Source organism: Olea europaea, chromosome 6 (assembly GCF_002742605.1).
Source record: "Olea europaea var. sylvestris chromosome 6, O_europaea_v1, whole genome shotgun sequence".
NCBI classification, from domain to species: Eukaryota; Viridiplantae; Streptophyta; class Magnoliopsida; order Lamiales; family Oleaceae; genus Olea; species Olea europaea.
In genome coordinates, this window is record NC_036242.1 from 18,676,859 (window position 1) to 18,699,158 (window position 22,300).

At 32.4% G+C, this 22,300-nt stretch overlaps 2 protein-coding genes across 3 annotated transcripts; one reads left to right on the forward strand and one right to left on the reverse strand.

The window, feature by feature from the left end:
- Positions 1-570: 570 nt before the first annotated feature.
- On the forward strand, positions 571-3,525 carry LOC111396071 (putative E3 ubiquitin-protein ligase RING1a). The gene is made up of 7 exons (XM_023022343.1): positions 571-1,097; positions 1,175-1,295; positions 1,386-1,427; positions 1,793-2,317; positions 2,585-2,692; positions 2,798-2,992; positions 3,172-3,525. The coding sequence occupies exons 1-7, from the start codon at positions 1,042-1,044 to the stop codon at positions 3,211-3,213; spliced, it is 1,089 nt and encodes a 362-aa protein (XP_022878111.1). The 5' UTR covers positions 571-1,041; the 3' UTR covers positions 3,214-3,525.
- A 4,194-nt stretch (positions 3,526-7,719) lies between these two features.
- On the reverse strand, positions 7,720-8,739 carry LOC111396072 (auxin-repressed 12.5 kDa protein-like). Of its 2 annotated transcripts, none has more exons than XM_023022345.1 (3): positions 8,393-8,739; positions 8,085-8,305; positions 7,720-7,980 (listed from the first exon to the last, which is right to left on the reverse strand). In XM_023022345.1, exons 1-3 carry the CDS (start codon positions 8,496-8,498, stop codon positions 7,960-7,962), a joined length of 348 nt encoding a protein of 115 aa, XP_022878113.1. In that variant the 5' UTR covers positions 8,499-8,739; the 3' UTR covers positions 7,720-7,959. The 2 variants fall into 2 exon arrangements, with proteins under 2 accessions (XP_022878113.1, XP_022878112.1); XM_023022344.1 differs by having other exon boundaries at positions 8,089-8,305; positions 8,393-8,738.
- Between the last annotated feature and the right edge of the window lie 13,561 nt (positions 8,740-22,300).

Sequence of the window (22,300 nt, forward strand, 5' to 3'; positions counted from 1 at the left end):
AAGAGAGGGATGGCTATAAGAACAGAAAATTAGCAGGTTAGGAGTCTGGAAAATGAGTACAAAGGGTACTTCATATAGGAATGAGCTTAAATAGAAAGATGCAGATAGTTACACAAGTGTTTAGGAAGCAAAAGCTTAGAAGATCATTTACCCTGGTGAGCAGATGCAATTCTCTCTGTTTTTTTCATTTTACTAAGGTTGCTACTTTTAGTCCGACAGAAATTATGCATGCGAGTCTCATTGGGATGGGCACTTTAGGTTTATTATGCTTATATTTTCTTGCCTGGAATCTTGCATGAGATTGTATTTGAGAGTAAGTCCCTTTAAAAGGGGATGTTGTGGGGATAAACATCCTGCATGCTGAGGACATTATCACCATCACACTTGGAGTACAGAATTTCTAATTTGTTATTAATTGTGACTTGTGAGCACTAGTTTTAATAGATTATTTGGCCAACTGTACCAAGCCAACATGCTATTCTTTTATTAACCATTTGTGCAGTGTGTCAACTTGTTGAGCGTGGAAAAAAAAAAAAAAGAAAAAAAAATGATGAACTAATGAATGCCAATATCATATGCCTACCTTTTTGTTCTCTTCTAAGCTTCTAGCTTCTACCAAAAAAGTGTATCATGATTCAATGAAAAGGAGTTCTGCAAATCACATCCTTCGACTACAAAGGGGCTTCATGTGCACGTCACACTGATTTAATTCTTACAAACTATTTGCAAGTTAATCCATTGATTTATTGTTTTATTTGCCTAGATTACATTTTTTACCTGAAAATTAATCTTCTGAATCTCAACGAAATTCAACAGTCTAGAATCAAAATGAAGACCTGCATCTTCTTATTGGCTTTTGCACTGTGTAGAATCTGGACTTTTCCACCGTGCAGAATCTGTACTTTTCCACCATATGAATGAGATTAGAATTCAAATATTGAAACCTTCTTATTTCTTTCTCTTTTAGTCAAATCAGCTTTATGGGTTTAATGCTGTGTAGAACTTTGTTTGACAGGTATTATTAGGAAGACAAGAACAGTCATGGAATGCCTGCATCGCTTTTGTAGAGAGTGCATTGACAAATCCATGCGCCTGGGGTACTTCTTGTTCTCATTGTTGACTAATTGTTGAGCGAGTCCTTGCAATTTACTTTTATCAGTGGATTCCTATGCAGGAACAACGAATGTCCTGCTTGCCGCACACATTGTGCTAGTCGTCGTTCTTTGAGAGATGACCCAAACTATGATGCCCTAATTGCTGCTTTGTATCCAGACATTGATAAATTTGAGGAGGAGGTATCTGTGGACAAATTTCTGTCCTCTTGTCATGGCATAGTTTGGTTTTTATTTGCTTTATATAAACCACTTTTCTGTTCATTGTTGCAGGAATTTGCTTTTCATGAAGAGGAGAAGGCTCGCAATAAGCAGGTCAATGATCCCAATGCTTGAGTTTAATCTCATGCGGTTCAGTTAAATTTATGATCTAAGGGATTTGTCTTCCAATCTGCGTGCCACAAATAATATGTGGAATGATTTATTTGTTCCCCCTATGTCCATTAAGACAACTGAAAATTTTCCCAGCTCCATTTTTTGGCTGACAGGGATTTGTAAAATATTTCTTATAAATGTCAGAAGGAGAAGTCCTGAAATGGCTCGTGTTGGCATTGCCATTCTTTGGTGGTTTGCATATCTATCATAACATAGAATTGGAAACTCATTGACATTTCTAGCTCTGAATTGCTAACAACCAAATTTCACCTTCTTAATTTTTCTTTGTTGTTACTATTATACAGATCCAAGCTTCAATTGCCCAGACTTTGCGACGACAGTCAGAAGCATTGGGAAAGAAACGGACATCAGCCAGAGCGACAGCACTAAGATTTTTCAGGGAACAGGGCACTTATAGAAACTTGAGGGGCCGAAGAAATCCTCGGGTTGTTGAGCATCAAGGATCTGATGAGGAGGAGGATGCTAATGGACATGATGGTGGCAAAGACTCATCTTCTGCTGATGAACGCAGCACAGAAGTGAAACCAAAACGCCACAAAAGACGTGTCAATGCTCGCGATTTGCAGTTTTCAGCAGGAGGCAATGCTGATGCAGGTTATGATGAAAATGATTCAGAACTGAACAGAGAGTTAACAGGTGCTTTGGCTGGCCTTGTTGGGAGTTCAGAAATTCGTGCCTGGGGAAAAAATGGCATGCGCAGTCACACCCGCCGTGGCAGTCTCAATGGGGCCAGTGGCAAGCTGGCCAGGAATAGCCAACTTCGAAAGCTAATTGATCATCTCCGATGTTCAGATGAAAATTATGAGGCGGTAATACTAATATACATCCATGCCTTGGCAATCTTGTACCACCCTTCATGAGTTCTGATTTCTTCTTTATTGATATCAAAGAAAAAAAGTAATGAAAGACAAAGAAGCAATGGCCATATTTTGTTTCCCCTCAATCTACTGAAATCGTTTTCTAATTCAAATCATCTGTTGGTGCTTAAAAGTTTAGTTTTGAAGATCATCCATTATGAGTTTCTCTGCACTTTGTTATTAACTTTCACTTATTACAGGTTTTTCTTCTCTTTTCAGTTAAATATCAATCTTATGCTTGTTTCATTGTATGAGGAGAAAATTCCGAGCCTGCAGCGGCCTTACCTTTGCTGTAGCCATACATTGTCAGTTGGACACTTATGCCAGGTAAATCCGCCTTCATCCTAACCCTTACTCTTTTACAGCATTTCATTGTGTTTTATGAGCTAAGTTCGAGTCCTTAAATTGGTTTTGAAACTGTATATCTTGCAGTATGTCGCTAGGCAGACATCCATGGTAGCTAGTGAAATTGAGATGTTTTTAATAAAAGACTTTCATCCTACAACCAGCTATTCAATCTGCCAAAAAGAATCCAATAATAAAAATCTCTGCAACAATGAGTTACAAATGTTGACAGAGCATCAGACCTTGGAGGAAATTCATGCCAGTTTTACCCAGCGAAATCTGGTAAGATTTCATTCTGTGTATGTAGGGTAGTAGCTGAATATATAGGTCCTATATCGCATTGTTATTACTCTGGGTAATCCAAACCTAAAGCTGATAAACTGACTGTATTTGTGCCTCCTAATGTTTTATTTTACATATTTCTTTTTTCAATTCATCCAAATGCGATGTTATATTCATAGGTTTTGGCATACAAACAAAAGGTGGAAAGTGCAGGAAACTGACAATGACATGATGAAGGTGGCATCTTTTCTTTGTAAAGGAAGTGTTGCAAATATGACGCTGGAGGAAGTTCTATCCATTTACATTTCATGAAATTAATGTGCTTTCTGTGTATTGATGTTTAAGTTAAATGGTTTTAGAAGTTGAAAACTATACGCACATGAGCAACTAGACGCAACAGGAGTTGATGAAGGCGTCAACTACATTGTCCTGAAACTCGATCTGTTTAATCAATTTATACAGACGTGTTCTAGGTGAATTTCGAAGTTATCAAATATTTTCCTTTTAAATGTGTATTATCTTGTAGTGAGTTCTATGATGGTGCTTTTGAGTTATATCATCATCCTCGATGGGTTTTTGAGAATTCTTTGTCAAATTTTTAGTACAGCGTAGTGTCAAATATTAATGGTCTCCCAAAGGATGATTATATGTATTGAAAATCTGTAAATACAGCTTGACATGACATCGTATCATTGAACATTATCCAAAAAATGTAGTGTGGCAATCAATACAGTGCTGCTAACATTGCATCGGGCACTTGTGCATTGTCATCCATTATATACAAGGAGCAAAATTCTTTGAATTACAATTATTAACGATATGCTAGAATGCATAGACATGTGGTCTGAAGTATTCAATAATAATAATAATAATAACAACATTTCTTTAAATAAAATAAAATAAAATAAAATATTGAAGCTAAAGCTCCGTGCACGTCCGTGCACACATGGAGCATAAAGCTTTAGCTCCAAATTCTTTTTTTGTTTAAAGAAATATTTTTATTCAAGTCAAAAAAACATTTTAAACTCATTTTCTTCCTTAATTAACATTTAACACTATCTAACCATCTAATCTACTTACAAAAAATTAGCTCCATGTGTGCTTGGAGCTTTAGAACTTTTGTTCCGTCCATTCACGGAGCAATTTTTTTTATATGCTTTGTTAAATATAATTTTTTTCTTTCTCACGCAACCATTCTTACAGTAACAAAAAATCTACTTCCATCCTATTTTTCCATTTTCCTCTCAAAATCAAATTCTTTTAACACACAATTTTTTTTATTATTTTTTATTTACAATTTCATTTGTTTAAATAAGAACTATCTTTTGGTAGGATTTAGTTTGCTTAATTTGATGAGATGCCTGGATGAATTAATAGTTTTTCTTTTGTTTAATGTGCTGCAAACTTGCCCATTTTAATTCTCTTAACATATTTTTTTCATGGATATAATAGACTAACAATAGGTGGGTTGTATCATATTATCAATCAGTTAGACAAATTAACTCTTTATTAAATATTTATAGAATTTAAGGGAGAATATAATTTAACATGGACAGAGGAAAAGACGAAATAGGTTGATGCTGAATATACTCATATTTTGTGAATATAGTTTTAATGTTGATGCAGCTGATATTGATAGTCAAAACTCATATTTTGTTAATATAATTTTGATTGTCTATATTACATTTAATTTTATTAGCTTTTGTGTGGAAAATTGTAGCAGCTTGAATGATTATTATATTTATCAACTCAAGATTTTAGTCTTGCGAAACAAATAATTATTTTCCGACATTCTTACCAACCGAGATTGACTATTTGTTCCTATTCTATCACAAGAATATCCATTTCAATCTTTACATTACTGACTGTGATATAGAGCGTAATTTGTTGTTCTATAAGTCTTACTTTTAAATTATTTTTTGTCAACGTGATTTTCAAAATTAATTAATTATTTCATAGGGAAAAGTGAAGTGAATAAAATGTCTTTTTGCACCATACTCAAATTCTTTGTAAAAGGGGAAAAGATTGAAAACTAAACTATTGACCTCTCAAATAGTTTCTGGGAAATTGGCAAATGATCCAAATGACAAATGTCAACTTTTCCTTCCTTTTCTTCTCATAGGAGTTGAAATATAAGCATATGTATTTATTCAAATTATTCCACTACATCTTTGCACCAACACATCTGTTCTATGTATTCATTCGACAACCACTACACACTTATACTTCACATTCACCCCCAATTAAACCAACTAACGTACACCCAACTAAACCAACTATTGTGCAACGCACGTTGTCACACTAGTAGTTAAAAAATAAGAAAAGAAATTTTGGATTAACATGTAATATTATTTTACGTAAAAATGTGTTACTAAAAATAAATTTTGTAAAAATGAAGCCCAAATAGGGCTATCTCTGTTGGAGCCGTGCTACACGGCTAGGGAGACACTTGGCAACTTTTACTGGAAGATGGTAAAAATAAATAATAATAAAAAGATGGTCATACAAGTGTCGTATGGATTCCATGAGTTTTTTTCCCTGTACAAGCAGAATAAACTCATATCTATTGTAGTATGTTGGTTTGCAAACTCTTCAAAGAATCTAGTACTATGGATTCAGTTGCAAATCTTATAACGTACAGTTGTAGTTGATTTTACTTCATGCTTATATCCCACCCAATACTATCAAAAGTCGTACATGTCGATTTCCTGAGGATGAGGACTAAGAAAGAGCACGAACAAGTTCTTTTGTACCTAAAACAAAGACAACAAGATGTGTCCTTATCGCCCCTCCAATGCTTGAGTCAGAAAGGGAATTTATGCGAAAATATGTATATTGAAATTGAATGTAAAGACGTACCTGAATAATGATCTAAATATTTATATTTATAGAAGTAGATAGTGCACTCCTAGTAGAATTAAGTAGTGCACACCCGTTAAGACTAAATCAATTGAATATTCTTATCTGAAATAGTCCTTCTTAGGAGGGGTATTTTATTCGTACTACAATTACAAGACCACTAATAATTTAGGTAATATAATTGGGATAGAGTCCTCCAATATGTAGGAGTGTTCGGTTGAGGTGTTTGTGAGTCAAATTAAAGTCCTTAATGAGCAGGACTTCTTTTCAGTTTAAGCAGAAATGTATCTGAAACTAAGTGAAAGAAAGTACTCGAGCAATCGCATGCCTTGAAAGTCAAGAGGACCTTCCCGAGGATTTTGAGGACCTTGACAATCAAATCTCGTGAAGGCGTGATACTAGTCCTTAGGGATTTCATACCTAGGAAACCCTTAGCCCGAAGAGATTATGACCAACATGTAATGAGCGCACACGTTTGAATCCTCAAGAACACCACCTTGAGGATATGCAAAAAGTGACCACATCACCACCTATGGCTTTTCACTCAACTTCTTTTTCATCTCCTTCAAATGAAATTTAAGTACTTACATGGAAAATGTTTTTCGTACATAACTATTTACATAATATTTTACATAAAAATGAGATGTTACAATGCAAACGGAGAAGTTAATTAATTTATAAAATTTTGATCCAATTAAATCTTTTCATATCGTTAGCCAGTAAAGTATCATGTAAGCTATGTACATATGGTATAACTAGTACTTGTACCATCATCCTGAAAAGATTTCGAGAAGTTTCTTCATAATTTTAGCTTGGCATAAAGTTAATCAATCTTAAAAACACACAACATTACTTATAATAAAAAAAACACACACACACACACGCAGACCGTAGGATTGGATCACTTTTCTTGTCCTTCCAAAGAAAACTTCTAAATTAAAATTGGACATATCTTCCATTACGAATCTGACCCGATTCAATTATCCCAACTCAAATAATTGAATCGAATCGAACCGAACCGAACCGAACGCTGCTTCTTAAATTAAATACTCACGAGTATCTAAATAAAAAATTGATGTGTGAGACACAATTCTATTCTAGATCAACAACAAAAAAATCAATTCTTCATTTATTTTTAATTTACATTTATCTTAATTTTTCTATATTTAATTTTCAATCCAAACCCAAAACCTAAATTTTATCAAAATCTCTTATTCTGGTCAATGGACCCGTCCCAAATATTGACGCAGCCCGGCAAAAACTCTTCTCAAGCAACTCCTTTCCCAGATCCATTACCAAAATCTCTTATTCCCGTCACTGGACCCGTCCCAAATAATGACGCAGCCCAGCAACGACTACCATTAATTAACCATTCCGGATTCATTGATCAAGTTGCAGATCTATTTATAGAGAATCGCTTGACGTCCAGGACCAAATTTCACGCCCTCCAGGCCCCGCACCTATATTTGGCGCCCGTCCGTCCAGGATCACATTCGTGCCCCCTCTCCGTCCCGAGCTCATGTGACCCTAGACATATATCTTTATTGTTAAGTTCTATCATCTCGTAAGTACCAAAGTCTTGCCGTACATTCAAAATCAATAACCATGTCTCTGACGAGCTAAATCAAATTTGTTAAGAGTACGTAGTAGTAGTTAAATCCAACATGTACACGCATGAAAAAATTTTGGGACAGATTACCCGCAGTTAAGATTTTTAATTAAATATCGGACTAAATATATACTTCAACCAGCCAAAATACAGTGTTGACACTTAAATAATCCCTACAAAACCCATCTGCACAAGTAGCTTAATTTTAAGGTCAATTGGAACCCCTATAAACAAACCATCATCACATCAACCACACCGCTGACTTCAACAGTGAATTAAGAAGTTCAAATCATAGCAAATATATATAAACATAGCAGCCGATCCGATCCATCTTACACCATATAAAAAAACTCAAATTTTTACAAGATGATCAAAACAGTCGAATTCAAGCAAACCCTGTAATTAATTATCATAAACTCATGATTCCATGGAAGCAAGCAAGTAGAAAGACACTATTAACAGATCAACCATACTCCTCTCTCTTCAACGGTGTTTGCTCCTAGTCTCCCCACTGTAAAGCCTGTATAGTATTCAAAATCATATAAAGATAGTCTTCTTCTAAATCTAAGCATCTAAACTTGAAACTTCCACAAAGGAAACGAAAGGGAACGAAAAAATACTTACGTACCAGTCATAAACAGTTGGAGAGTTAGCCTGTGGCCTGTCAAAGTAGTCAGCCCCAACACTCCTTGTCGCAAGGTTGCTACCAGGATGAAACACACTCCTCCACACGTTATCTTTACGCGCCGCTGTAGGCGACGGAGTCAAAGGCGTCGACGGCGTCCCTGGGCTTGCCGGCATCGACATGGATCTCTGGTACTTACTACTACCCTCTCCTCCGACGTCTAATCAAAAAAAATATACATACAAACATCAGTTGCTTGAATATAGAGGTCGGCTAATTAAGAAAGAAAAGAGAGAGAGAGCCTAACCTTTGATGTTCAAGGGTTTGGTAAAGGTTTTCTTGAGGTGTTTGAGGCCGCGATCAGGCTGAGGCCCGGCAACGACGTCGTCCCAGAGTTGATCTAGCAAAACCATTATTTCTTTCCTTTCCCTTTTTCTCCACTGATTGATTGATTGATTCAGTGAAGTTTACTCTGCTTAGAATATATAAAGGGTTGATGGTAGTAAAATATCTACTACCACTACGGTCCCATAGAGTCGAGAGAAATCGATTTCAATATTTCCCTACCGTTTATTTCTATTTCCACTACACAAAAAAGGAGGGCTTTCTGTATTCTGTACTGAATTATAGGTGGCAAGAGTGGTATGTGGAAAAATAATGGTGGAAATAGAGGGAATTGGGAGGATAAGGATAAAGACTAGATAGATGTGGGGCCCATGGATAATATCTCTTGAGTAGATACAGATGGATTGTGTACAAGTGTCCCTTTTCCGACTGCATTATTGTCATACTTTTGGGGAGAATTGCAATTGAGGTTCCAAATCTTTCATATTGTTACATATTATACCAATTTTTTTATTTTTGTACCCACAATCTAAAACTTTTAATCTCGATTGCAGTAAAACGATAAATACGTCCATTTGACAATTAGTCAACCCAAAAAATTAATTTCTAACATTTCAACATAGAGAGAGAGAGTTGTATCCCTTCCCACATGGTGAAAAATCTCCATTTAGACTTTTTAGCGTGCATACGACATATGTACATGGTGTGTTTTTAGAAGGATAAATTGAATTTATTCCAAAATTAAACGATAATTTTGCCGCTTACATTAAGTTCATATTTAGTTTAGATTAAATTTTTTTTAAAAAAATTAATTTAAAATCAGCAATTAATTTTATTAAGATTTACTTAAAAAAACTAATCCTAATCTACACTAAATAAGGGCTAAATGTTGATCTTTATTAGATAATTGACATTTTCAAATAGACATTATATCCATGTTGTGTGGATAGACGATATTTGTAACGTAAGGATACTGTTTGCAGATGTCGAAATATTGGGAATATGAGTCTTACAAATAGAAGATTAGGGAGATTATACACACTTATGAAATGTTAAAGACCCCTAGACAAATTTTCTCTAATGAAATGGGGTTTCGGAGTGGGGTGGGCGTGGGGGTGCGGGGGTTTTAATTTGTTAGTCATAAATTTGTAAGCATCTTTGACGTCGAGTTAATTTATATGAATAGTCACTCTTGAATCTTTGAATATGATATTTTTATTGAATTTAAGTCGATTTTCATGACTGCAGCATAGTGATTAAAAAGAAATAACACATCGTCATGATTTTTAACTTTCAACTTAAAAAACTAAAGTTTAAAATTTATTTATTCAAAAATTATGTCATAATTCCACTTTTTAATATTAATAATAATATTATTAAATTAAGGGTCTGTTCGATGGGGATTATAAGAATTGATTTTTTGATCGCTAGAAAGAAAAGTGGATTTCACGTGTGAGTGAAGAAATAAAAAAGGACGGCTGAAATAGTAAAATAACGATAAAAAAATTGATTTTTTGAATGAAGAATTATTATCAAACGAGGGCTAAATAAGTTATGCAATCAGGTTTTTCCACAATTGATCTTCTAGTCCTCTCGTTGGCTAACGTATGCCATTTGTCTTGATTTCACTTTCATGCCACTTATTGGCCATTCCAAACAAGCCATGCCATCCACCACATAGGCCACATCTCTTGTGGTGGTGGTTCGTTTGAGGTGATAGTGGTGGTGTGTACGAAGTGGTGGTGGGTTGTGGATTTGTGGCGACGACGAAATTTTGGGCGCATCGACAATGGTGGACGGGTAGGGTAAAGTAGGGAAGATGAGGAGTAATTTGCAACCATTTATTTGAGTAATTATGATTATTTAATTTGGTAATTTATGATTGATAAATAAGTTGTGAACAATTAATTTGATAATTTGTGATCAGTAAATAAGTTGTGACCAATAAATTTCATGATTTGTGATCAGGAAATAAGTCTTGACCAATTAATTTGATAATTTGTGACTAATAAAAAAGTTGTGATCTAAAAAATTTGTATTTCGTTGTATTGCGATATTCTGTAATTGTGACTGGTATTTATTATATCTATATTCTTTTATTACCAATTTTTCTTCTCTTCATTACTTTAAATTTTTAACAAACTCAAACGTTACTCTGCATTTACTGCAATGGAGTCGAAATCTACTATTGCTACTATCAAAATGATGAATCAAGATCTGGTGCGTTTGGATAGATTTGATGGTGCAAACTTTACAAGATGGCAAGACAAACTCAAATTTCTTCTAACGGTGTTGAAGATCTTCTACGTGCTTGATTCAAAATTGGAACCCATTCCCGATGCAATTGATAAGGACACCGAAGAAATTCGCATAGAAAGGAAGAAACGAGAAGAAGATGAATTGAAATGCCGTGAGTACATTCTAAATGCATTGTCCGATCGACTATATGATCTCTACACAAACACTACTTCAGTTAAAGAAATCTGGTATGTATTAGAAAATAAATACAAAGCCAAGGAAGAAGGTACTAAAAAGTTTTTAATATCTAAATATTTTAATTTTAAAATTTTAGACAATATACCTTTATTGCCTCAAGTACATGAGTTACAAATAATTGTGAACAAATTGAAAGTGGTAAAAATCGAACTTCCCGAAACTTTCCAAGTGGGAGCAATTATTGCTAAACTCCCTGGTTCTTGGAGAGGATATAGGAAGAAAATTCTTCACAATTCCGAAAATTTTTCTTTAGAAGACATACAGAAACATCTTTGCATTGAGGAAGAATCAAGGGCAAGAGATAAGATTGAAAATTTTTATGATGGTTCTTCGAAAGCCAATGCCATGGACAATGTGGACAACTCCAACAAGTTCAAAAGGAAAGAGAAATTTCTTGGTTCTAGAAAGGATCAAAGAAAATTCAAAAACAAAGTTAAAGGACCGTGCTATGTTTGTGGGAAACCGAGACACTATGCTAAAGATTGCAGGCATAGGAAACAACATAAGAAGGAAGGACAAGTGAACTCTGTTGATGAAATTATTGCAACAGTGAGTGAAATCAATGCAATCCAAGGCCAAGTTCTGGGCTGGTGGTACGATACATGCGTTACAATCCATGTATGTTATGATAAGTCTCTTTTCAAAACTTATCATGACATTGAAAACAACCAAGAAATACAAATGGGAAATGAAGGAAGATCAAAGGTGATCGGTAAAGGAAATGTTGAACTCCTTTTCACTTCGGGAAAGAAGATCACTTTGATAAATGTCATGTACCGAAAATGAATAGGAACTTAGCAAGTGGTGTCCTTTAAGGAAAACCCGGGATTAAATCTGTCTTTGAATCTGGAAAACTTGTATCAACCCATAATGGGCATTTTGTTGGAAAGGGCTATTCCACCGAAGGAATGGTCAAGTTATGTACTGTTGAGGATAACTCAAATAAAATTAAATCTTTTGCGTATGTTATTGATTCATTTAATTTATGGCATAATAAATTAGCACATATAGGAGTTAGCACTATGAAAATAATGATTAAATGTGGATTAATACAATGTGATATTGATAACTTAGAAAAATGTGAAATATGTGTTAAATCAAAAATGATTAAGAAGCAATTTCATAGCATAGAAAAAACAACAAAATTACTTGAACTTGTTTATTCCGACATTTGTGAATTAAATGGAATATTAATTAGAGGCGGTAATAGATATTTTATTACTTTTATTGATGATTGTTCTAGGTATACTTACGTATACTTACTTAAACATAAGGATGAAGCCTTTAGTGCCTTTAAAACTTATAAGAATGAAGTTGAAAATCAATTAGGAAGAAAATTAAAGACTTTAAGAAGTGATAGAGGTTGAGAGTATTTTTCAAATGAATTTAACATATTTTGTGAACAAAATGGAATAATACATCAATCTTCTGCACCTAGAACACCGGAACAAAATGGATTAGCAGAAAGAAAGAATAGGACTTATTTGGAAATTATAAATGTTATGTTATTAAATTCTGAATTACCTTTTAACTTATGGGGTAAAACATTACTTTGTGCTTGTTATATAACAAATAGAATTCCTATAAAAAAGAATAAAATTTCCCCATATGAACTTTGGAGAGGTAGAAAACTAAATATTAATTATTTTAAACTGTAGGGGTGCCTTGCGTATTATAAAAATATGGATTCAAAGAGAACCAAGTTAGGTCCTAGAGGTATCAAATGTGCCTTTGTAGGATATGCCCTTAATAGCAAAGCCTATAGGTTATTAAATCTTGAATCAAATGTTATAATAGAATCAAGAGATGTGGAATTCTTTGAGAATGTGATGGTAGCTAGGAAATCTGAAAATAATAAGGATATTCTAACCTTTAAAAGCTCACCAAAAGAGACATTCATAAAGGATGTTGACTTTGAACCTCGAAGAAGCAAAAGAACGAGAAAGGAAAAGAACTTAGGATCAAATGAAATAGATTCCCAACTTATTTCCTTTTACCTAGTAGAAGGAGATAGGAAGGATGTTGTAAAAATAATTCCTTTTGTTCTTCAAGTGGAAAAGTGATCCTAAGACTTATAAGGAAGCAATGCAATCAAGAGATTATATATTCTGGAAAGAAGCTATAAATAATGAAATGGATTCTATTATTTCAAATAACACTTGGAAAATAGTTGACCTACCAGCAGGTTCGAAAGCTATTGGTTGTAAATGGGTATTTAGAAAGAAATATAATTCTGATGGATTGCTTAATACTTATAAGGCTAGATTGGTAGTTAAAGGGTATCATTAAAGGGAAAGAATTGATTAGTTTGACACATATGCACCCGTGGCAAGGATAACCTCAATAAGGACTTTATTTGCACTAGCATCTATATATGATTTATATGTTCATCAAATGGACGTAAAAACAACATTTTTAAATGAAGATCTCGAAGAGGAGGTCTATATGGAACAACCGGAAGGGTTTGTTCTATCGGGAAATGAACATAAGGTGTGCAAATTAATTAAATCTTTATATGGATTAAAGCAAGCTCCCAAAAAGTGACATGAGAATTTTGACTCTAAAATAATGTCAAATGGATTTAATCACAATTCAGTAGATAAATGTCTCTATACAAAAGTGAATGGTGATATAATCACATTAGTGTGTCTATATGTCGATGATATGCTAATCATTAGTAACAATATAGACGGAATCAAAGAAACAAAACGATTTCTATCCTCCACTTTCAAAATGAAAGATCTTGGAGAAGTAGATACTATCCTTGGAATCTAAGTAAAGAAGGATAGTGGGGATTTTACATTAAATCAATCGCGTTATGTTGATAATTTGATAAATAAATTTAAACATTTGAACGTTAAAGAAGCGAATACCCCTATAGATCCAAATATAAAATTAATCAAAAACGAAGGTAGAGCAATTGCACAAATAGAATATGCAAGTGCAATTGGAAGTCTTATCTACGCATCACAATGTACAAGACCTAATGACGCATTTGTTGTAAGTAAAGTAAGTAAGTTTACTAGTAATCCAAGTTCGGAACATTGGAAAGCCATTGGTAGGATTCTTGGTTACCTAAAGAAAACCAAAAATCTTGGGCTACAATATACCAAGTATTTTTAAAATATTGGAAGGATATACCGATGCAAGTTGGATATCAAGTGTAGGAGAAAATAAATCCACATCTGGATGGATTTTCATTCTTGGAGGTAGTGCAGTGCCTTGGAAGTCTAAGAAACAAACTTGCATTACACATTCAACAATGGAATCAAAGTTTGTAGCTTTGGCTAAAACAGGGAAAGAAGCAGAATGGCTGAAGGACTTATTATATGAAATACCTTTAGACATAAAGGATATTTCCTCCATACCTATTTTGTGTGATAATCAAGCTATTTTAGCTCGAGCATATAACGAAGTATATAATGGAAAGTCTAGACGTATGAGTCTAAGACACGAATATGTAAGGAAATTAATCAAGCATTGAGTAATTTCTCTTACATTTGCTAAGTCAAGTGAAAACTTAGCAGATCCATTTACCAAACCTCTCACAAGAGAGTTAGTGAAATTAACATCAAGTAAAATGGGTTTAAAACTTCTTAAATAGATTCACCAATAACGGCAACCCTACCAAAATATACTAAACCAGTATATATATAGGTTCAAAGGGTAATAACAAGTTATTTGATAAGTGGATGGATTTCAACATTATTAGATATATTGAAATTATATCTTTGAAACTAGTGTTGATTGTTACTGTTGGAGGGATGAGTTAATTAAATTCTTAATGAAGTTCAGTACGGAGTACAAGTATCTGTAAAAGTAACAAAAATATTGGAAGAACTTCACCTATGTGAACTTCGAGGTAGTGCCGCCTCATTCGAGAATTGAAGTTTTTCTCTATAAAAGTTCAACGAAATATGATTAGTGTAAGGCCATATTAGCACTAAGCGAGTTAGAGGAACTTGTGAAAAGTTTAACACTTGTGTGTGTGATTTCATCTGTATTGTCACAAAGAATAACTGGTTCAAAGCACTTTAGCTACTTGGAATTCTGATAATACTTTATGAGATTTACACTATGAATAGATTCAAATCGAAAAGATATCTAATTTTTATGCATAAGTGTTGATTATTTGATTATATGATAGACACTGATTTTGAACAAGTGGGGGATTATTAGAATTTTAGTTGTTCAAAATAGTAGTAAAAAAAAAATTTGAGCTTAACCATGCGGCCGCATGAGGCCCTCTCGAAAATGCGAGGGCCACTTGCAGTATAACCATGCGACCGCAGGGTTATAGCCCATGCGGTTGCATGGTTATACAAAGTAACCGTTGGGGATTCTTGTTTTACCGTTTTTCTTTTGAATTTGGTGCCTTTTCAACATAATTTTGCACCATTTCGTGGGAACCCTTCAAAGCCTATAAATAGGTGTTCCAATTGTAAAGAAAAACACTCTTGAGAAAATTAAGAAATCCACCACAAAATTATTCTCCTAAATTATCACATAATCAATCTTATCTCTATTTTTCACTTGTTCCTTGTGAAAGATACACTTTACTTTTGGTGTTCTTCACACAAAGGCTTCTTTAATCCTACAAACTATTTGCCAGAACTCCTCAAAAGCATTGGAAAGGGGGCAAATAACATTTGAGAATAACGTTATCATTTTCGTGTTCAAGCATCTAATTATATCTATATTCTTTTATTACCAATTTTTCTTCTCTTCATTGCTTTAAATTTCCAACAGTTGACGTAAGGTGTTGAGGGTGGCTTTGGCAATGGTAGTGTTTGACAGCAATGTTGTGTGCGGTGGTGAGGTAATGATCACAAATTATTTTGTTGATTGTAAAAATAAATTGGTTAATTTGTGAACAATAAATAATATATGACCAATTATTTGAAGTTGTGATCAATCAATTGGATATTTTGTGATCAATAAATAAATAATATGTAGCCTATAACTCGTGGCTAATAAATAATATATGACTTAAAATTTTGAATTGTGACTTACAAAATTTGTCATTTGTGATCGATAAATAAACGTGATCTATAATTTTTTTAGTTTATTATCGATGAATAAATTGAGGCCGTAAAATAATTGGTGATCTATAAAAAAATTTATTCATAACTGCGACATAATTTTTAACCAATTAATTTGATAATTTGAGATGAAATAGTATAGAATTAATGTAATTATTTAATAAAATCTATTTAATTGATAAAATATAATTTTAATTAATTATTGTATAAATAAAATTTAATCAATATCCGATTTTTGAAGTTTTAAATCTTATATCTTAGTTTTAAAATGTGCCATACTTACATATGAAATTTTCCAGTAAAATAATAGAGGTAATTTCATAAATACACTAAAAAGTTGGAGGGTCTTGAAAAATCATTCTAAAAGACGGCATACAACATAAATACGGTTAAAATGTTTAAAAACCGTATTAATTATCGAAGCCTAATCTACCAACTCTCTATCTTCTTTAAATCTTTCTTTAAATTCAAAATTAATTCAATTCAAGTGAGTTCTTATTCAATTTTGACAAAAAGTTGGGAAGTTTCTTAACTAATTTAAGGTATTATAATAAATTTTATTTCCTCTTCTTCAATATTGAGATCGTTTAATGCTCCTTTTGCAAAGATTTTAAAAGCAACAGTCAAAATTAGGAATTTCAAGTTGAATAAACTCCCACTTAAAAAGTGGTCGTGCGAAACCCTCAAGCGTACGGGATCATTGTTTAGTAATAGAATTGATAAATTGAGAGTATTGTCCCACAGGAAATAAATTTTAATTCAAGTTTATTAGTTTCGTATAGAATTCAAATTATGTAAAACAAAAGATAGATTTTGATTTTATTTTTGCTAAAATATTCTAGCAAAGCAATGAAAGTTTGGTTTTAAATTAAATTATGGATGATTGCATTGGATTTAGAATCCGTCTTTGCTATCTATTTCAATTATTAATTAGTAATCTAATTCCGTTCATGCGTTCTTGACAATCGATAAAACTAATGTCTTTAATTTTATTTTCCAAAATAAATTAATTCTATCCAAACCACAACTCGAATCTATTCTTAGCTCGAATTCAAATGGTTAGAATGTATTAAATTTTAGATTATCTATATGATTGCACACGTGATAAATGTTATTTGTAACAACTATTACACATATGTTAATTTTGTCACGTTCTAAACATATTGTGAGTTTTTCAATACTATAACAAAGAACTAATTATCTTATTGGTAGTCAATCAATTAAATAATGCAATGGGTACACAAAATTAGTAAAAAAAAAAAAAGACAATAATTGAACTAAAATATTAGTCTTGAATTTAAAACAATTAAACAATAGTGTTCATCTCATTCAATACATAAAAAGATTTAACCAAACATGTTATTTAATAAATTACATAAAAAGATCTGGAAAAATCACCCGAAATTGAAAACAATGATTGAAAAGTGAAAAATCAATTTCTTTTTCGTTAATCTTCAACTCGAACTTTGAATCTTTAATCTCTCGTGTTAATCGCCTTAGATTCTCATGCTAGCCTCTCTCATGTAGTGAAAATTACGTGTGATATGTGCTCTTATTCTCGCCGTCATATATAGCTTAAATAGTAAGTTAAAACTGATTTTCATACATGTTTATGTCAAAATAGGATGTTGGGCCATTCAAGCCTAGAAATGGTCCGCGCACCATACATTTCATTGTGAACACACTGTATAAAATTTTTACTCTCGATAAATGGGACAAAGGGTGCCACGCTGGCACGGCCATTATAGAATTTTTCCAATTGTTACATTTTGATCACTCAATTTCGATCTTTATTCATTTTAACTCTTTTTGATGTCTTCTTGGTCCTTGAGCTTGAAATTCCATTTAATTGAGTCCACACATTCTCCAATCATCGTTATTGGGTCCGAATCAACTATTTTAACTTTGTAATTTGGTTCCCAAACTTTGGATTCAACTCTTATAGCCAAATTTTCGTTCCTTTTGTCTATTTCCGTAGTTTTTCATTGAGATGTACCTAACAAACGAAATATATACAAAATTAAGCCTCAATTCATTTAAAATCACAATAATTGCTCTAGTCTAACGATTGAGATAAGTGAATTTATTACACTTATCAAACAACCCAAACTTCAACAATTTTTTTCTCTCAAACAAAATAAAGCTTAACAACTACAGAAAAACTTCCGCAAACAACTTGGTTGGATAATCTGCTATTAGCCTCAAGATTAGATTTTCATAGTTGAAACTATAAAGTATTTCAAAATCATAATGTCAAATTAATCTCTACATATTCAATGCAAAAATGAACTGTGTGTGAAGATTCTTGTAAAGTATCACAAAGTCATAAATTGATTTAATTCCTGACCTTTTGTAGCCAAGTATTTTTTTCCTTCAGTCGTAAGATACACACTCCAAAATTTTATTCTTTCCACTCTTCCCAAGGTGTGCTCTAAGCTTGAAATTTAATAAAATACTACTCACCACCCTCTCTAGTTTTGTTCGATTCAATACATCGACAAATGCGGATTCCCCTTTATTTTTTGATTGCTTCAACCTCTAAAATCAACTAAGCTAATATCCTATTGTTAAAAGTCTATTTCTCTCAAATAAGTGTTGTGTGTGGATATTTTTTCATTTCTAACATCTTATGTGCGGACTTCTCTATATCAAGCTTTCTAAATGACTTTTATAGCGAGCTTTTAGCCAATTACTGCTAAATTAGATGACTTTAGGACACCAGATTTTAAACACCATTGTAGACTTAATTACTCAAGCCATAAAGGCTACGAAAAGATATTTCACAATGAGACAACTTTTTTCTTTTATTTTTTATGCAATGATTAGTGCAATTCCCCTTATCAAAACACCCATTTTAAAAAATCGACCCCTAACTTAAGATTTTTACTTAATTTTCATCTTATTGTTGTTAGACAATCCACACAAAGTTGAACTCATATGGAATCCACTTTATCCCCATGTCTCCTTACAACAGTCAAATATCTCCCCAACTATTCTAAATTTGGTTTAATGATATATAATTTAGTGGTTGTTTGAATTTAACATCTAAGGTCGAATATATTTTTTTAATCTATTCAAACTTTGAATTTAATTATTTCTTCATGATGCAAAATATAAATCTTGTGCCCAAAAATATCAAGCTTTACACAAATAAGCATAAAATCAACTATAACATGTAATTTTTTCACAATTTATATCCTAACATGGTGTTTTAGATGTATTCATCATAGTAGGCAAATTGTATCTAACCCACACAAGCACACAAAATAAAAATAAAAAAAAATTGAAAATAAATATTTTTTTTTTAAATTTTCAGATTTTATTTTTTTCACTTGAACGAGCAGTCAAATCAATAAAAACTCAACATTTTTCTACCCCCAAACTTATAACAAACATTATCCTCAATATCTAAAAATATAACAAGTAATATACAAAAATTAAGGTTAAAGAAGGGAACTAAGTATCCTCCTGATATAAATCTACAGATGGTGGGCGGACTGGTATGAAAGTGCTAGATGAGTTGCTATGTATCTTCCCTTGTACAATATGTTTAGGTGTCATGTTTCTTCAAAAATAATTAGAAAATCAATAATAACGTGGAACACTTCATAATATGTTCTGGATTATGGAATTTTAAAGAAAGCTTTTGATGACTTGCTTAGTTTGCTTCTTTTGACTTTAATCCACTTTTCGTTGATTCTCCAAATCTTGATCTTGCCTCTTTTAATGCAATATGATTTGCATATTCTATTCGATTCGAAATCAACTATGTAGACTTCTTCTTCCTCGAGCTTGATCACAAATTCAATTTTGGGCAATCGATGACGTCAAAAGAATGTATATTAATTTCATCATCATTAATTGCTACTTCTTTACTTGGTTCCTTTGTAATTAGTTTGTCATCTTCTTTATACTTTTCTTTGATAATTGACATCTCACTGAGTTGAATGGTCGGTTCATAGTCTAAATTCTCCGACAATGATAATTCTTTCCTTTTAGCCTTTTCAAGTGGATTATATCCCCACATTTTAAATTCGTCCCGGAATATGGAATATCTTATACGTATTTTGCTTTCATCCAACATAGCAAGTTCATTATAATATCTTGCAAGGCCTCCTCGTTCAACAGAGAAGGACCAATTCCCTTAAAAATAATGTCATCGTTTGGATGTGTCTATACATATTCACTCTCAAGCATGTAGCATTCATCAGATTTGTCAATTTCTTATTTTTGACATCTTAAATACTGCTTAAATCGCAAAAGCTTGGACATAAAAACTTTGCTCTTTTCCCATTATCAAACTCCTGCATATATTATTGAATAGTACCTAAAAGCATACTAATTACAAGAGAGATTAGGGCAGGTAGTCAAAATTATCAAAAGCAAAAAAAAAAAAAAAAAATCGAATCCTATACAAAATAATAAACTCAAATTAAATACTTTATACCCAATAATGGCGTAAAAAACTTGTTTGTGCGAAACTCACAAGCATAGGTGTTGTTGACAAATAATAGAATTGATAAGTCGAGAGTATCCTCCCACAAGGAATAAATTTCAAATCAAGTTTACTAATTTCATATGGAATTCGAATTATGTGAAACAAAAGATAGATTTTGATTTTATTTTGCCAAATTAATCAAACAAAGTAATAAAAGTTTGGTTTTTATCAAATTATGGATGATTGTATTAGATTTAGAATCCGTCTATTTCTATCTATTTCAATTCTTGATTAGTATTCTAGTTCTATTTATGCATTCTTGACAATCGATAAAGCTAATATATTTAATTTTCTTTTGTAAAACAAATTAATTCTATCCGAACCATGGCTCGAATATATTCCTAACCCGAATTCGAATGGTTCAGATGCATTGAAATTTAAATTATCTATACGTTGCACACATGATAAAATGTTAATCCTAACATTTATTACACATATGTTAATTTTCTCGCATTCTAAACTTATTGTGAGTTTTCCAACACTACAACAACTAACTAATTATATAATTGGTGGCTAACCAATTAAATAATGCAATGGGTATACAAAATTAATCAGTAAACATAAGAATTAAACTAAAATATTAGTCTTGAATTTGAAATAAATAAACAATAGGGTTTATCTCATTCAATACATAAAAGGAATTAGTTTAGCATGTTATTTAATAAATCGCTTAAAAAGATTCGGAAAAAAATACATGAAATTGAAAACAATGACCGAAAGGGAAAAATCAATTTTTTTTCTTCATTAATCTTCAACCCAAATTTTGAATTTTCACTCTCTCGTGTTAATAGCGTTAGAACTCATACTAACCTCTTTCTTGTGGTGAAAAATATGTATGATAAATGCTCCTCTTCTTGCTGTCCTTTGTAACTTAAATAGTAAGTTAAAATTGAATTCCATACAAGTTTAAGTCAAAACAGGACACTGGCCAGTACACACACCGTATGAAATTTTTACTCTCGGTAAATGGGACAAAAGGTGTCTTGCACGCGCCACTTTAAGCTTGTGCACCTGCACCATCATAGAATTTTTTCAATTGTTGCACTTTGATCCCTCAATTTCGGTCTTCATTTATTTTTACTCTTTTTGATGTCTTCTTGGTCCTTGAGCTTTCAATTCCATCTAATTAAGTCCACACCTCCAATCATCGTTATTGAGTCCAAATCAACTATTAGCGCTTCACAATTTAGTCCCCAAACTTTGGATTCAATCTCTTTTAGCCAAATTGCCGCTCATTTTGTCTACTTCCATAGTTTTTCATCGAGATGCACCTAATAAAAGAAATATATACAAAATTAAGCATCAATTCATTTTAAATAACAATAATTGCTATCGTTTACGATTGAGATAAGTTAATAAATACACTTATCAAAAGGTCTAATCATCTTGGTGCATTGTCTATGTCACTTTTATGTGAATTTATTGATTAGGTTTAGTTTGAGCCTTATAATGTAAATAATTGACATTTATAATGTTTTCTCATTTGATGCTTTTGTTACTGTGACTTGAAAATATTTGAAAATAATGTTGTTGATTTAAGAGCAAAGGGATTAGGTTAATATATATGAAAAATTTAACTTCAAATCAATTCAATCGAAGCACAACGTGCTTAAGAAATTAATAATTGTGTCTCAATTCAATCGAAGCACAACGTGAATTATATTGCTTTTTTAAAAGTATTCTTTCAGAACTTTCGACCAATCAATCCAACTCTGAAGAGCTGCTTTTGCTAAAACTCAAGCAATTTCTTAGGAATTATAGGATATTTTCATATTTGTAACATGTAAGGAATTGAAAATGGTAGAAAAAAAAAGTGACATAGTGTCACTTTTGC

Coding starts and splice junctions, on each gene's coding strand:
- LOC111396071 (XM_023022343.1), top strand. CDS start 1,042: ATGGAATGCCTGCATCGCTTTTGTAGAGAGTGCATTGACAAATCCATG. Junction 1,296..1,385: donor TTGATAAATTTGAGGAGGAG/GTATCTGTGGAC, acceptor TCATTGTTGCAG/GAATTTGCTTTTCATGAAGA. Junction 2,993..3,171: donor GTTTTACCCAGCGAAATCTG/GTAAGATTTCAT, acceptor TTATATTCATAG/GTTTTGGCATACAAACAAAA.
- LOC111396072 (XM_023022344.1), bottom strand. CDS start 8,498: ATGGTTTTGCTAGATCAACTCTGGGACGACGTCGTTGCCGGGCCTCAG. Junction 8,306..8,392: donor CAAACCCTTGAACATCAAAG/GTTAGGCTCTCT, acceptor TTTTTTGATTAG/ACGTCGGAGGAGAGGGTAGT. Junction 7,981..8,088: donor TCTCCAACTGTTTATGACTG/GTACGTAAGTAT, acceptor AATACTATACAG/GCTTTACAGTGGGGAGACTA.